At 35.3% G+C, this 15,236-nt stretch overlaps 1 protein-coding gene across 9 annotated transcripts in view; it reads right to left on the reverse strand.

Annotated features, from left to right (window-relative positions):
- Window positions 1–722: 722 nt before the first annotated feature.
- The window catches only part of RFX3 (regulatory factor X3), a 294,672-nt gene continuing 280,158 nt past the window's right edge, over window positions 723–15,236 (reverse strand). For all 9 annotated transcript variants that reach the window (XM_074394749.1, XM_074394751.1, XM_074394752.1 and 6 more), the window contains 2 exons: window positions 11,529–11,571; window positions 723–7,942 (listed from right to left, as the gene is read on the reverse strand). In XM_074394749.1, coding sequence (XP_074250850.1) covers window positions 7,704–7,942; window positions 11,529–11,571 — 282 coding nt within the window. In that variant the 3' untranslated portion in view covers window positions 723–7,703. The remainder of the gene's footprint in view (window positions 7,943–11,528; window positions 11,572–15,236) is intronic.

Here is a 15,236-nt window from a genome sequence, read left to right on the forward strand (position 1 = left end):
GGATTACAGGTGTGAGCCACTGCAATCGTGTAGTTTTAGAGATAACTTTACAGAGCGATCTGGAAGTATCATGCTGGAGAGTCTCAAAAGGATATTTCTGCCTTGCATTTCTTTCTTTTAAAGAAACTACACATAAATGGGCTTTTCCATATTCTAAGAGGAGGCCCTATATACATTGTGATTTGAAAGAAAATTAAATGTCTGCTAGGTAAATCATTTTAAACTTGATTGGGGTGGTGGTTACATGATTTTATGTGTCTGTCAATACTCATAGGATTGTACATGAAAAAGTGAATTTCCCTGTAGGTATTTAAAGGAAAAAACTGGCAGCATATCTTAAGTGTGTTAAAATAAATTTTAATAAGCAAGTTCAATGTAAGAAAGGAACTTGAGTGCCAAAATCAATGTGAAGTGACATGAAACAAACATATTATGAACATCCAAAAATCTGGATTTACAACAGAAATGTGACAGCTTCTGAAATTAAATAGCACTCAATCATTAATTTCCTTTGAGGGTAAGATTTGTACCCCGCTGGGCTTATAATTTTCTCTTTTTGTGCTGTTCACATGTAAATATTGCCAATTTGACACAAAAAAGGAAAACAACTTAATTTTGTTTCTAAGTTAATGGGTGACAGATACTACCCTCCAGATGAGGTACTGTATTATTAGCTTCCAGGCAGTGATTTAAGGGGAAAAAACCAAGCCGTTTCCAATGTATTTGTAACAAGGAAACAAATTTATTGATTTTAAAAGACAAGACACCATTTTGTTTTGAAAAACACAAGAAAGCTAGCCTGAGTTCAAGTCTGAAATATTCAGAAAAATCCTACTAATATCTTTAGTATGTTCCAGTCATTTGTTTAAACAACACACTAAAAGTTAATATATATTTTTATAATTATAAAAGTTCCCCAGTTATTGTACAGTACACAATACAAATCGCCCACAAACTATTATTTAGCTCCTGCCAATTTTGAGAGGACATGATATACTAAAAGATTTAGCATTTCTCACAAAAATCACATCAGGAAATACGTATTTACAAAATCAAATACATTATACAAAAAACCATCACATGTTATTCGGTAAAGATGTTTTTAAATAATTAAAAAGTTTATTCAACTGTAGTCCAAAAACTGGAAAAGAACATTACATTATCTCACACATACAATCTCTACAAAAGTTGCTTACCTCATTTACATAATATATTCAGTCGATTGTAAAATAAATGTTCAAATATCTCCTAGTGTTACTATGTTTCTGTGCTTGTGGGACTGAATAATGTAATCGGCCACTTACTAAGTGAAATTTAAATGATGGCACTTAAAAAAAAATACAGTATCTTAAAAAAACACAATGAAAGAAGTTTGACCGAGAAGGTACGAAAGCCCTGAGTGATAGTGGAGTTACTGATTGGTAAGCACTACAATTAACCTAATTGAAAGTTTACCGTCTCAGGCACAAATTTCCAAGTTTTCTCAAGGCACTCACTTAAAGTTTCTGTAACCAACGCATTGGTCACCACCATAGGTCCAAATTGATGATGGAGATGAGTAGAGAAAAAAATTTGCTTTGGTACAATAGATGCTTTTCAAATGAATACAATTCAGTAGCTTCTTTATTGGATCATTTAAAATTGTGTTTAGCAGGTTAAAACAAGGCTATTGTTTCTTCAAAAATACTAATTTACTGAAGGAAAAATTTACTTGGTTATCAACAGTCAATGGGAGTTTTGATATTTTCTTTCTTCCCCAGAATCAAAATTCTTCTAAAAAAGATTTGTTGTCCGCATTATTGAGCTACATAAACAATTCTTACCAAAGATTTCATAACTCAGGGCTTCCAATCCCAACATCATAATTTATTTAAAAAAACAAAGGAAAGACGGGGGGAAAAGAATCAAACCAGAACCAAATAAGAGACAAAACACATTTTTCTTAAAGAAAAAAAAAAAAAAACAAAACGAAACGTATTATCAATTATTTTAAAGGAAAGGGGAAAAAAATCCTAGGCAGTCACTTTGTAAGTGGCTTTTACTATTTAAGTAAAATTGGTAAACTAAACTCAGGTCTACTGGCACATAAAATCACTAGCAGCAATGATCAAGGCATGCAAACTGAGAAGCATTTACAGTAAATCATCATGAAGAATTCAAAAGAAGAGAGTTAAATTAAAACCCTTTGAGTATTGCATGTTAACACATGAGTAATTTGCATGGTTTGACTTCCTAAACTGCCTAAAAAGCAACGTTTACGGCATACTTGCACTATGCTATGGATGTCCTTTCACCAGACATCAGAATAGGTTACACTCTTATTTGCGCCCAGCTAGGGCAGCACAAGCACATCTGCAGACAACACTGCTTTCATGTTCGATCACACAGGGAACAGAGGGAACCGAGTGCATGAAGAGATTCCCTTGAACAAAATCAGCAATGGTGTAAGCAGACGGACATTTAGAGATGCCAGAAGCAGTAGTCATAGCATCTCCTGACAATGAGCTTAAAATCAAGTGCTTTGCTTTCCATTCTGTCTATATATAATTTTTTGACAAAGTATTAAAGGTTTGGAGCATAGATAAAATTATGCCCTGGGCGAAATTCCCAAACTATTTTATGAGCAATCTAACTCCAAATAGCCTAACTGCCCCCAAGGAGTTCACATTCTCTTAATCCACTCGAACTCGTTTCTTCCTAAGGCTTCACTTACACTTGTACTTTCTAAAGCTAAATAAATGAGATCTTTTGTTTCGTTTTGGGAAAAAAAGAAAAAAAAGAAACGTAACCCTTTCTTTATACCTTTTAAAGGCAATCTAGGTACCTTCAATGTGCAGAAATCCGTTATGACATGGGTCTATCCAGGCCCATGTACTTGTCCTCCTTTTCTAGAGACTATGGTGTGATGCTAGAAAAGTTGATTCTTTTTTTTTTTTTTTCTTTTCTGTAAACAGTACACTTACTTAGATGGCAGTGAATATTTGGGAATAAATATATCAAGCCCTCTTGAAGAAAAATTAAGAGTTGTATATAAAATGCAAGTGTTCGGCATGGAAACACTTTCTCTTCCTACCCCCCCTTTAAAAAAACAGCATAATTAGACATTTGGATATAGAGTATACTTTACCGGTCTAAGTCTAAATAAATGATCTGAAAGGCTTTTGTCCCCCATTGTATATCTTACAATGCTCAAAGGGTTAATACAAGGCATTACATCAAAGGGGTTTTCTAATACTAGAACTAAGCACTGAATTAATGCTTCTATTCCAGTTTTTAAAAATCACCAAACTTGCAGAAATACTAGGTTTCCATTAATTGATTTGCTCTAACCATATACATGGAGGTTCTTCTGATCTAGCAACAAGCCCAATTTTCAATAGCACTGCATGCCAATCCTCCTCCCCCATGTTCTAGTGTGATTCATACAGATCACAAAAGTTCTGATCGTAATTTGTGGGTGGCTGAGATCTTCTCACCATGAATGTGTGTGCAGAGGGGTTATAATAAAGGTCAGTTCATTATATATAACCACCGCCTCAAATTGTACACAAAGGTGAATTGCCAAGTTTTTACTTTCTACGTGTGTCCACACAGGGAGGACCAACATCACAGTGACACACTTTTTTCTTTTACACTAATGTTTCAAGCACAGCATTATTTTAGACATTTCAAATATATCATCTGAGAAATTTTTAAAAATTTGAAAATGCATTTAGCACTTTTAGACAGTGCATTCATATAAAAAGATTCATGATTACGGCACTAAAACCGCATTCATTCCTGAATGACTTTTACAGCATTCTACAAGAACGTATTCATTTTTACTTGTCTACTAGAAATCAAAGGCAGTCAATGTTGCACACTACTCATTTCAGGTATGCAGTGTTAAAACCATTTTCTAAATTTTACTTTTGTTTTTAAAGTACACCATCTAAAGAGAGGTGCATAAACCGTGCTATACAGTACAAGAAAAATCACAAAAAGGAAAGCAGATTTCTGAAAAGGCAGTTAAGACTTATACAGTCAGTCCAAACACAGTTTGGATGAAAATCCTGAATAAGTGACTAGCAACTTGATAGCCAAAGAAAAAACTGAAAATTGGGCCCTGTCTTCCAAGGAGATGGTTCATCCATTCCACCCTATTGTTCACTGGTTTCATGAACGCAAATCTTTTGGGTATGATTTTCAAAGTATATGTCAAGATCAAACTATACCCATGATACTCAATCCTATCATATGAAAATGTCTTTTCTGAAACTTAAAAATGGTCAACATAACTTCCTGAACCTTCTTCCTCACTGAAAGTGTAGCACTTGATTTATATCATGACTAGTGATCGGTTATAATTGCAAGAAATACAGAGAAGTCCTTAAAATGTGTACTTGTATCATTTGTGAATAAATCTATTAAGAAAGTGTTACTACTTTGGGAGGCCGAGGTGGGTGGATCACGAGGTCAAGAGATCGAAGACTATCCTAGTCAACATAGTGAAACCCCGTCTCTACTAAAAATACAAAAAATTAGCTGGGCATGGTGGCGCGCGCCTGTAATCCCAGCTACTCAGGAGGCTGAGGCAGGAGAATTGCCTGAGCCCAGGAGGCGGAGATTGTGGTGAGCCGAGAACGTGCCATTGCACTCCAGCCTGGGTAACAAGAGCGAAACTCTATCTCAAAAAAAAAAAAAAAAGTGTTACTGTTTAATATTATTTAGAAAACCTAGTTTCGATGAATGAAAAAAGGGAAAAATGGAAATAAATGCAGTAAAAGTCACTGCTCAATTTGTTCAAATGTATAAATTATGTTTTTATTTTCTCATGTATTTCATGACTCAAATTCTAAATTGATGAAAATGTTTGTACGTATGTGTGTTCATGTTTTACTGTAAACTACAAATAACTGGAAGTAACATAAACCAAAGGTCTTCTTTTATGTTTTGGTCCAAACTATTTACAGTAGTCACAAAGAATATGCCTAAATCTTCAGAAAGGAGATGAGAATATTTTTATTGAGTCAAGTTCAAATGTGATAATGTTTATTAGATTTTAATCTGCCCTAATTTAGAACCATGAACAATTGGAAGAAATGTTGAATCCTAGAGCATCCCCAGTCCCTAAGTCTCATCAATCTAAATTTGCCCATTATTATCAGATTCCTCTAACGGTACAAATATATCCAACATTAAATTAAAGGAAACAATGATAATAAATACATTTAAAGTCATTCAATAAACAAAATGAAACCAGTAAATACATTTGGTCCAATACATAGTATCATTCAAGGGATGGCGGGTAGAGACAGGAAACTGAAAACATTCAGAAAGGAGAGCCAAAATGAAGAGTGTCTTTTCAATTTTTGATTTTAATTTTACCTGTAAACACTTCCTATGCACAATGAAGTAGATACATGATCTTTTGCAGCTTACCATGTTTTGTCTGCCTTTTGTGTGTGTGTTTTGGTACAAATCCATTATCTTTTTGGGAAGAAAAAGAGGTACGGTAATTTAAATGATATTTAGATGAAGGTGATGCTACTATGCTAGTGAAGACTTTCAAATATATGAGTTGTATAATAAAAAATTTGCATCTGTTTTCAAAATTACATCTAATATTTAAATTTTACTTAAGAAATGTTGTTGATGTTATTTGAATAGTCTGAGGCAACCAAGCAACAACAGCTTAAATACACCGTGTATTACCCGATAAGCCATTTGGTATTTCTAACTTTACAGACTAGCTCACCTCTTCTTTCCAACCCCCCCACCCCCCTGCCCCAACACAACTGGAAAGATAAACATCTTGGGTTTAATATAGGCCTCATTAATAATCTGTGAATCAATTTGTGCTTTTTTTTTTTTGGCTTTATTCTCTATTTTTGCTGATTAGTATTTTACAACTATTTAAATGAACAGATGTGCCTTTTTGTGTTTTAATCATTAAATAATTTGAGGGCTTAAAAGAACCTTGGCTGTTCATGCAAATTAAAATAGGACTGGGTGTAACTCTCTAGGATCTCACCTTCTGACTTTGTAGCAGACTCCTGCCCCATGGGCACTCATGTGTGCATGTGGACACACCGGCACCTAGACACACAGACAAACATTTAGACTGAAAAGATGCACTTCGATAAGTATCTGCTTACTCTGTTAACTTTCTAAAACGGTAACTAGATAAGAATGGTCTAAAACATATATGACTTTATGTAACAAGTTGGTATTAAAACTAGCCTGCTATTCCACACCCTTAAGCAAATATGCAGCTCTAAGAATAAAAAATAGATTCACGGTCACTCAAAGGGGGAAACTGATTTTTGTCTTTTTGTTTTGCTTTGCTTTCCCTAAATTTCCTTTGAAGAACATGTCACCTGTCCTTACTTCGGGAATCTGAAAATGACAGGCACACTTTGTCAAATGGATTGAAGAGTTATTCACATGAACAAAATAAACCTTACTAAACCTTAGCTTCAGTTCTGTTTTAAGGCACCATGTAATAGCCGAGGTACGATGATCCCTGATGTACATTCTTCAATGGCAATGGTCCATCCAGCCACCTATCCAAATCCTACAGAATCGGGGATAAGTAACAGTGAGGTGTGCCAGTTACACTGCCTTCAGGTTCTGTTTACAATTTAAATCCACATATTTTAGAAACCAGGAAATAGTTTTGAAGGAAATAACGTTATGTAGGTTGCTACATTCCTTGCATTCTATAAATTTTCTTTTATAATAGCAGCATATTGAACTACTATTAGGAAAAAGACCTGGAATAAAAGAAAGTCATCCAAATGGAATGGTTTCCTGTATGTCCAGCTCAGCATAAGTAGCATGTACACTTAAAAAAAAAAAGTCAAGTCATTTTTTTCTGCTTCAGTATTAACTCTAACAGCCCCCACTTAACAGCAGAATGCACCTGTGCAGTGGTCCCAAATACAGAATCAGTAGTCTTTAAACGGAGGAATTGGTATGCAAATAATAGTTACAATTCCATGTTTAACGGAAGCTTGCATTGTTAACATGGTTTAATAATTATGTACACAAATTACGTACATATTAGCATAATCTCTTGCAATTCTGTCATTTACTCTGAACTGATAAATGCACAGCTCAATTTTTCCTCAGAGAAAAATAGATGACCTTCCAAACCCTCTAGCACTATAATAAAAATGCTCTGTATTCTCTCTCCGTACTCAAAATGTTATCAAAATAGTGTCTTATGGTTCTGTCCAATGAAAAGCACCTTTCAAAAGCAAATTTGATGCATCTGCTGCCAAATGGGCATGCCTCCAGTGTAAATCAAAAAAATTCATTTCTTTTGATATTTCACAGAAGTGCATCTAATTAAAAAACTTACACATGAAATCATACACCAAGACTAACAATCAACAATAAAATATTTTAAGCTACAAAAAATGTAAATTACTTTTTAATTTTAAGAAAACAAAATATTGACATTAAGTGTTGTAAAAATCCTTCTTGACACCTGAAACTAAGGGAAAAAATTCATTATTAAGAGGCAAATAATTTGCTTACGTTAAAAATAAAAAGACCTGCCAAAATACATACACCCATTCCATTTCACAACTCCAAAAAGTTAATGTTCAGCACAGATAGAATTCGACAACAGTCGACCTTCAGGCTTATTAAATTTTCAACTTAAGCCCAATATCAACAGGGGTAATTTAAGCTGGAAAAATACGCTTTAATATTCTTTAGACTGCAGTGTAGGTATTTCCTGTAGCGCTGCACTGTCTGATAGTCTGAGTACTTGTGACAATGTGCTCGCTGTGAATTGGATTCAGGAGGCTTGGTTGCACGCCAGTCTCGAGAACAGGCTGCATGCAGCCCACTGGAAATGCCTGGCTCAGCTCTGTTTTCTCTCTTTTGGCTTGAGGCTCTGAAGAGTCATCCAGTTCTTCATCCATTTCACTTTCTACTTCACTGCCTTCATCTGCACAAACAAGTGATATCAAGACTATTATCAGAAGACAAATTAGAAAATAGCATCAACATGTGCTTTAGACACACTTTAATATATAGTACATTAAGAAAGCAAACATCTTAGCTCTCCTCAAATGCTGTATTTAGGCATCTATAATTCTTTCAAACATAGCAAGGAAAATTTATTTTTGGCAATTTGTGATCGATACTTCACTAACTTTTTTAAAAATGACTTCGGAATTTCCCTTAGTGTTTATATTAAATAATGGCATAATTTGTGTTATAATAAAGTAGTCACTTTGGCTTCTGGGGAATGTACTGAGCTGAAAATGCAAACACAAAAAAGTTTTGGTTTTGTTTCCTTTAAAATTCTACACTAAATATAAATTTTATCTATGCTAGCGTTAATGTGGGTGAGACCTATGTTGATAATATTACTACTGCATGTATTAACAGAGGCTACTGTAGAGACTTTTTGGCACTCATCAATGTTGTAGATGGTCACAATATAAAATAAACCCTTAATTTTGATTATAAAAATTATTAAAGCTGAGGCAGTAGTATCAGATTAAAAATGTGCAATGTATTTCCATTCTTGGCAACTGATACTATTAATAGCTAGTATTCATTTCTGGAAATTAAGTGTGTTATATAGTCACTGTTACCCCCAAACTGTAATACATTTTATATTAACTAAAGCATCATTATAATGGAATGCCATTTAATTTTTTCCAGCATGCACTGTTAAAATTCAAAAGTACAATACAGAGAGAAAATGCACATATACAGCTTTACTACTGTGTGAGAGTCTCCTCGGAATACCTCTTCAAGAGGAATAATTACAGTGGCTTGTATAAACAGAGTCAGGTCTCCATTCTCTGTTATTCTATGGCATATCACATACAATGAGCGTACAACAAGTATCTCTTCCGTCAGATTAAGCTGGATTCTTTGCAAGCAGTAAGACTGCAGCTTTTCCAGTTTGTAGACACCCACAGCAAAAATCTCTGCTAATGCAGTTGTCTCTATAAACAAGGCCCTTTGACTTTTATTTCATTATGATTGGGGCAAAGATGCTTCTAGAAGAAAGCAGTGAGAAGTAATGGCCTTACCTATATGGTTGTACAGTGTACAGCCAGCGGGAGCAAGGTCTGAGAAATGGCAATTTGTGATTAAACAAGTGGAGATTAACATACATTGGCTACAAATGTGTGTCATGTATTAGTGACCAATAAAACAAAGAAGTCCTCTTAGATGAGGCCAAAGATATCTTGGCCCACCTACTTTATCTAGTTACCTTTTTGCCTCTGGAAAATGAACTTAATGATAATATTACAGTGTGTCAGAACAAGTATATTCAAAGGGTTGGGGATTACAGGGAGAGGGATATCTTTTTTAGACATTTGCTTCATCAAGAGGGTATGCTTGAAACATGTTTGCATGATATATTTTGGTGTTGCATGTGTTTATACATAAAACAAAAATGTCTGGAAGGATCTTAACACACACTCTTCATGGTGGCAGTCTCTTACGGTTGTGATAATGAAGCTTCACTTTCTATAGTTACTAATTCTCTGTATTATTTGAAATCTTTATACAGAGCAAATATCCCTTTTATTATCAAGGACAAGAATTCTCATTTTGTGGGAGAAGCCCACAGAAACTCCTAGGATTTCACATTCAATCTTTATGCCCTGAGTATGCCCCTATGACTCTATATCAAGAGGCATCAAGAGGTCTGGGGGTAAATGGGATCAGCGCCGCCACATCCAGCAGGTGAGGACAAGTCATACTGCGTCTCTGCTACCTGTTCACACACTTCCCTGTGCCTAAGAAATCAGTGTCCAAATAATAAAAGGGGCAGCACTGAAAAGACAAAAAATCATTTTCAAGCAGGAGGGCAGTGGAGACAAAGTGAGGAAAGTCCTTCTATCTATTTTGTTGTGGACGGAAAGGGCAGTGAGGTAACAGATTGGACAAATTTAAGTGTTCCAGGTAGGTTTTGCTTAGGTCTATCTAACAGACTGGACAAATTTAAGTGTTCCAGGTAGGTTTTGCTTAGGTCTATCTAACAAACTGGACAAATTTAAGTGTTCCAGGTAGGTTTTGCTTAGGTCTATCTCTGGGTGACAGGTTTCCTTTGGAGAGCCTACAAGGCAAGATATAAAAGCAAGCCCATTCTCCAGGTCCTAAGGACAAAGGAATGTAATTCTGTAGACATTTTATGCTTCTATTAAAAACTCAAAGACCCTTCCTAGGAATCTACTTCAGGTTATGGAAATTTGGTACATAAAAACTAAAATTAGGAGCTACAGGAGTTTACGGAAAACTGTGTGGTTCAGCACGGTGTGAAGAAGCCTGGTTGGAACTCAGTCTGTGAGCAGTAAAACTTTACCAAACTCTGGGCACCCCGGGATAAAATTCCTCAATTTGGGTTATGAAGCTTTGGTGTGAGTATATCATCAGTGTTGCTTTATGTTGAACATGGGTTTCAGTTACTACCTCTTGCTCTAAAATTACTAATTAATATGATCATTGACTTATTTTTCTAAGGGTTATTTGGTTAATCCTATAGGGTAGGTATTTGTAGCAACAATTTTTTTGGCTATAATTTTCAAATCTCCTTGCGTTGCTAGTGTACTGAGTACCTTAATATAGCACGCTCTGGGGAACAGCACTGCCTCTCCTTGCAGACTCCCCACGTACTTCCTTTTACCTCATTTTCCCCAATGGCTCTGGCCTGGAACGGCTAAGTGTGTAGCTCTCCCCAGTCTATGTGCATTTTCTACCTGTCTCTGATAGCCAATCACCCTAACAGCTCCTTAAAACCTCAAGATACCTCCCTGCCTCCACCACCTTTTAATAGAAAGGGCTCTATTTCCTGCAGTGTTTAACAGAAGATTTACTTGTTTTTAAAAATTGTACCAGTATGTTTATCAGTATTGTTTCGTTTGTGCTCTGTTTATAAAGGTGGGTAAGACTCGTGTGTTCTATCCCTTGTCTATCTCCCGCTAAGTCCATCTTGCTGTTTTCACTATGTGATTTTGTTGATCATGTTACCGTATTATACTGCATATGAGAGTGACAATGCTGGTATTCACATTTCAGAAGTATATATGTTACCTTCTTCATCTATACCACTACTAATCTTGCATTTACAGTAAACCTCATTCCTATCTCAGAGTTCTTTATCTACAGCAAAGTATGAACTGGTGAAATAGGTGGGCTGAGGAATCTTTTTTCTTGCCTGGTGGGCCCTGAATGAAAATATCTCATCCAATTTTATCACTTCTCTCCAGAATTCTAGCCATGGTCAGAAATAATTTCTTTTCACTTGTAATGCACTTCAGGCAAAAAGTGTAAAGAAGTTTATAACTACATTTAAATTCAATTATCTGCATTTAATGTATCTCACATGTAGAAGGTATAGGGATGAAGAAAAATGGAGAAATAATGAAAAGACATGAGTGTCATCTTTAGGATTTTTATGCCACTTTCAGAAAATCAGAGTGCTGTAAACATATACTGTATTTTCCTCTATGAGAATTTGTCAGTAAAAAAAAGTTCTTAAAATGTACATTATTTTTGATTTTTACCTTTATCCAGATTTCCAGGAGACACGGCATTTAAATCACCAAACTGCAAAACAATAGTCATTTGTGCAATAGTTACTATTGGGCAGAAAAAAGTCATATTCTATCAGTCTGTGGTAAAAACGTCACTCTATGACTCTGTAAAACTGTAAACTAGTGGTCATTTTGATCTCTAATTACACGGGTCTCATAATTTTCCAGTCAAACTTGTCAAATTTGAACAGTTTAAATTATATCACAATTTAGCTGTCTTAGCCTCTTTGCAGAAGGATAACAATTTTCTCTGCTTTCCATGCTCCTCTTTACCTTTTATTATTTCAACCCAGCAATGAAGAAATAGGGGCCTGGATGACTTGGATGAAGACAGATGTGGTGAAGTGAATTTGGAAAAACCCTACTCAGGCAGGATTCATCAGCTCCATCCCCCATGGTTGGCTGATGAGTCAACCTGGAAGTTTCTACATTAGAGAAACAGAATCCAGCACTTTGGCTCAACTCTAGTTTTAAAGCTTTTATTAGTAAAAATGAAAATATAATAGAAACTCCAAAATTGAAGGTATTTATTTTTACAAAATCTTTGAGACTTCTCTCTTTAAATTTGATGCTCTTATTTACTAAGATAATAGGGTCCCACTTTAAAAAGAAAGGCATCTGATGATTACTAATGTGAACAAAAAAGAGCCTGAAACAGTATAGAATAATTAATAGCCTTCAGCTTAGATATTATTTTCTAACTTGGTTCAATAGTTTGATAATTTTACAACGAAAAAACACATTTTGAGAATCTCAGTGTGAACAAAGATAGATAAACCGAAATAAAAATTGAATACACTAACAAAACTAATCAGGAAAAAGTGAAGAGAAACTGCAAGACATCTACTTTTTACACAGTAAACGTCACTTTTTTTTGTTTTAAAGCAATAAGTCATTGTTACAAATTAAGATTTCTCAACAGGCTTAGAAAGGACGAGGCAGATATTCTACTTATATTCAAATGTTTGCTTATAAAGAGTTCCATGATAGGAGTATTTTTATCATCTACAGGGTTCATCTATAAAGGAATAAAACTGATCTTATTTTGCAAACATACACATATTTTTTCCCCACCTAGACAAGTACTGTTCTTCATAGTAGCTACCGTGGGAGCTTATGCATTTATTCCAAGGTCCAGGGTTCTGAAATTTCTCTTCAACAATCAATTTTTAGAGTTAGTTTATGCATCACTATGAAAGCCCATCTTGTTATTTTATATTCAACTATGGCTCCAAACAATACTCCAGATTTCATTTACTATATTCGGTCCTGGGATGATTTGACTACTCAACAAAATTAAATTCACCTCTGACACAATTCAGGATATTTAAAATAATATCAGCTTATTTCTTAGCATTTCAGAGGCATTCTACAACATTTTTAGGCCACAGGAGTATTACTGGAACAAATGTGTAGCTTTGCTAGGTGACTGCTTTGAAGGAGATGGGGCCTCCTAGACATGTAACTATCAGTACATTTGAAAATCTGTCCCACTGCTTTAGAGTTATTTTTTAGAGTTATTAAAAGTAATAGCAAAAACCACTATTACTTTTGTACCAACCTAATAATCCCATGGGGCAATAAATACAAATCATAAATACTGACGTTTTTAAGTTGATCTTAATCATATACGTCAGATCCTTGTGTAAGTGTAAATAAAAATCACAGTGTAAATTATGTAGGTTTTCTTGAATTAAGGAATATAATCTAAATGACAAAAACCCAAAGGAATTTTTTAAAATCAATTTTTGGTATTAAATATTTTACAACTATAAACATAGAATGTTCAAAATGGAAGGATCATTTACAAATTATTTCTAACGGAGATAACACAGTAAGATACAGATTTAAGGTACTACTTAACACTTAAGTTCTTGAAATGAGTTGGCAGTGATGTTTCTAAACACACCTTTATACTGATAAAAACTGAGTATTTGCTGTTGAAAAGTCTCTGAAAGTTGTTTATAGCTAAGTTATTATTGCCATTGCTGATCAATAATATCACACAAAATGTCTACCAAACTTTGGCCATAGTTGAAAATTTTCTACAAAAGAAACATTACATTTAGTTGCTACTTAACTCTGAAAACATGACAACTTCCTTAACACAAAGATTTTCCTCAGACGTTTCTACTTAATATGAATAATATATGTGATAATTCAAGATGCTGAAAACAGAAACCAAAACAGCTGAAATCTCAGAGATTATCATTAACAAAAATCCTGTTACATACTGAATGCCGAGACTTGTCATTACGCACTACGCTGCACAATGTACAAAGAATCTCCGAGACACTGTCAATGCCTCGAGGGGTCTCTGGGATCAATCACAAAGTTTCGCATATACAGCAAACAAAAATTTTAAAAATCCTCTGAAGAAAAGATCTTACTATGCCATAGAGCTGAAGGTAAAGGCTTTTATATGCATTTTACATGTGAAGGGAAAATAGACCTAAAATTATAGAGGGAAAAACACTTTAACTCTACAGATGGACTGCATGAGATTACTAAAATTAGTTCACTCACTCATTTAGTCAATAAATATTTATTGAGGGTTTACTACATGCCAGGCACTATGGCAGACAATTCTAGTCAGATCACTTTGAAAACATTCTGTCTTTAGGAGCTAAATAGCAGACATTCCCTATATTCTGAAGGGTAGGTAGGTAGGTTTGCACAAAAATGAGCTGCTTAGGAAATCTTCGGGAAGGTGTTAGAAGTACAGGATTCAAACCTTAGAAATGGAAACCAATTGCACGGGTTTATGGCATGCAGCAGGCCAAGCAGCAGGAAAGAAGTGTATGAACAGCAGCAGGTAAGACTGAGAGTGGGCAGAAGGAAAACAGAACCATAGATAGGGGCCAGATGACAAGATCAGACCTGCACAAATCAAAAATGGAAGAGAGGCCAGGTGTGGTGGCTCACCTGGGGTCAGCAGCTGGAGATTAGCCTGACCAACAAGATAAAACCCCATCTCCACTAAAAATACAAAAATCAGCTGGGCGTGGTGGCAGATGCCTGTAATCCCAGCTACTTGGGAGGCTGAGGCAGGAGAATCACTTGAACCCAGGAGGCAGAGGTTGCAGTGAGCTGAGATCGTGCCATTGCACTCCAGCCTGGGCAACAGGAGGGAAACCCTCTCAACAAAAACCATAAAACCAAACAACAAAAACAACAACAAAAAAACCCCCAAAAACCAGAAGAGGAGGAAGCATAAAAGATTTAGATTAAAAATAAAAAAGGAAGCTCACAAAAAAGTAGAAATTAATATAAAGTTACAGCATCACAAATTGGGAAAACTTATTGTTTTGTAATTTTCCTCTCACACAAAGGATTAGAGGGGGTTACTATTCATTGATGTGACATCTTACCACTTAGAAGTTGTGTTTGTGGTTCAGTATATTGTAGGCTTTTTCTTAAACAGACTGCAAGTGTCACACTGTCAATATCGCTTCCCTGAAGAGGCTTTTCCTGGCAGCCTTGAGTATCGGCATCCCTGTCTTTCTCAGTCACTGCATCATGCTCACTTCCTACAAAGCATCCACCACAACCTGCAGAGCTTATTGTTTACTTATGTGGTGTATGTCCTCCCAACAAAAATGTCACTGCCACGGGTAAGAAAGTTCATCTGTTCTCTTCACAAATGTATCCCAGAACCTAGTATAGTGCCTGATATAC

Source organism: Saimiri boliviensis, chromosome 2 (genome assembly GCF_048565385.1).
Source record: "Saimiri boliviensis isolate mSaiBol1 chromosome 2, mSaiBol1.pri, whole genome shotgun sequence".
NCBI lineage: Eukaryota > Metazoa > Chordata > Mammalia > Primates > Cebidae > Saimiri > Saimiri boliviensis.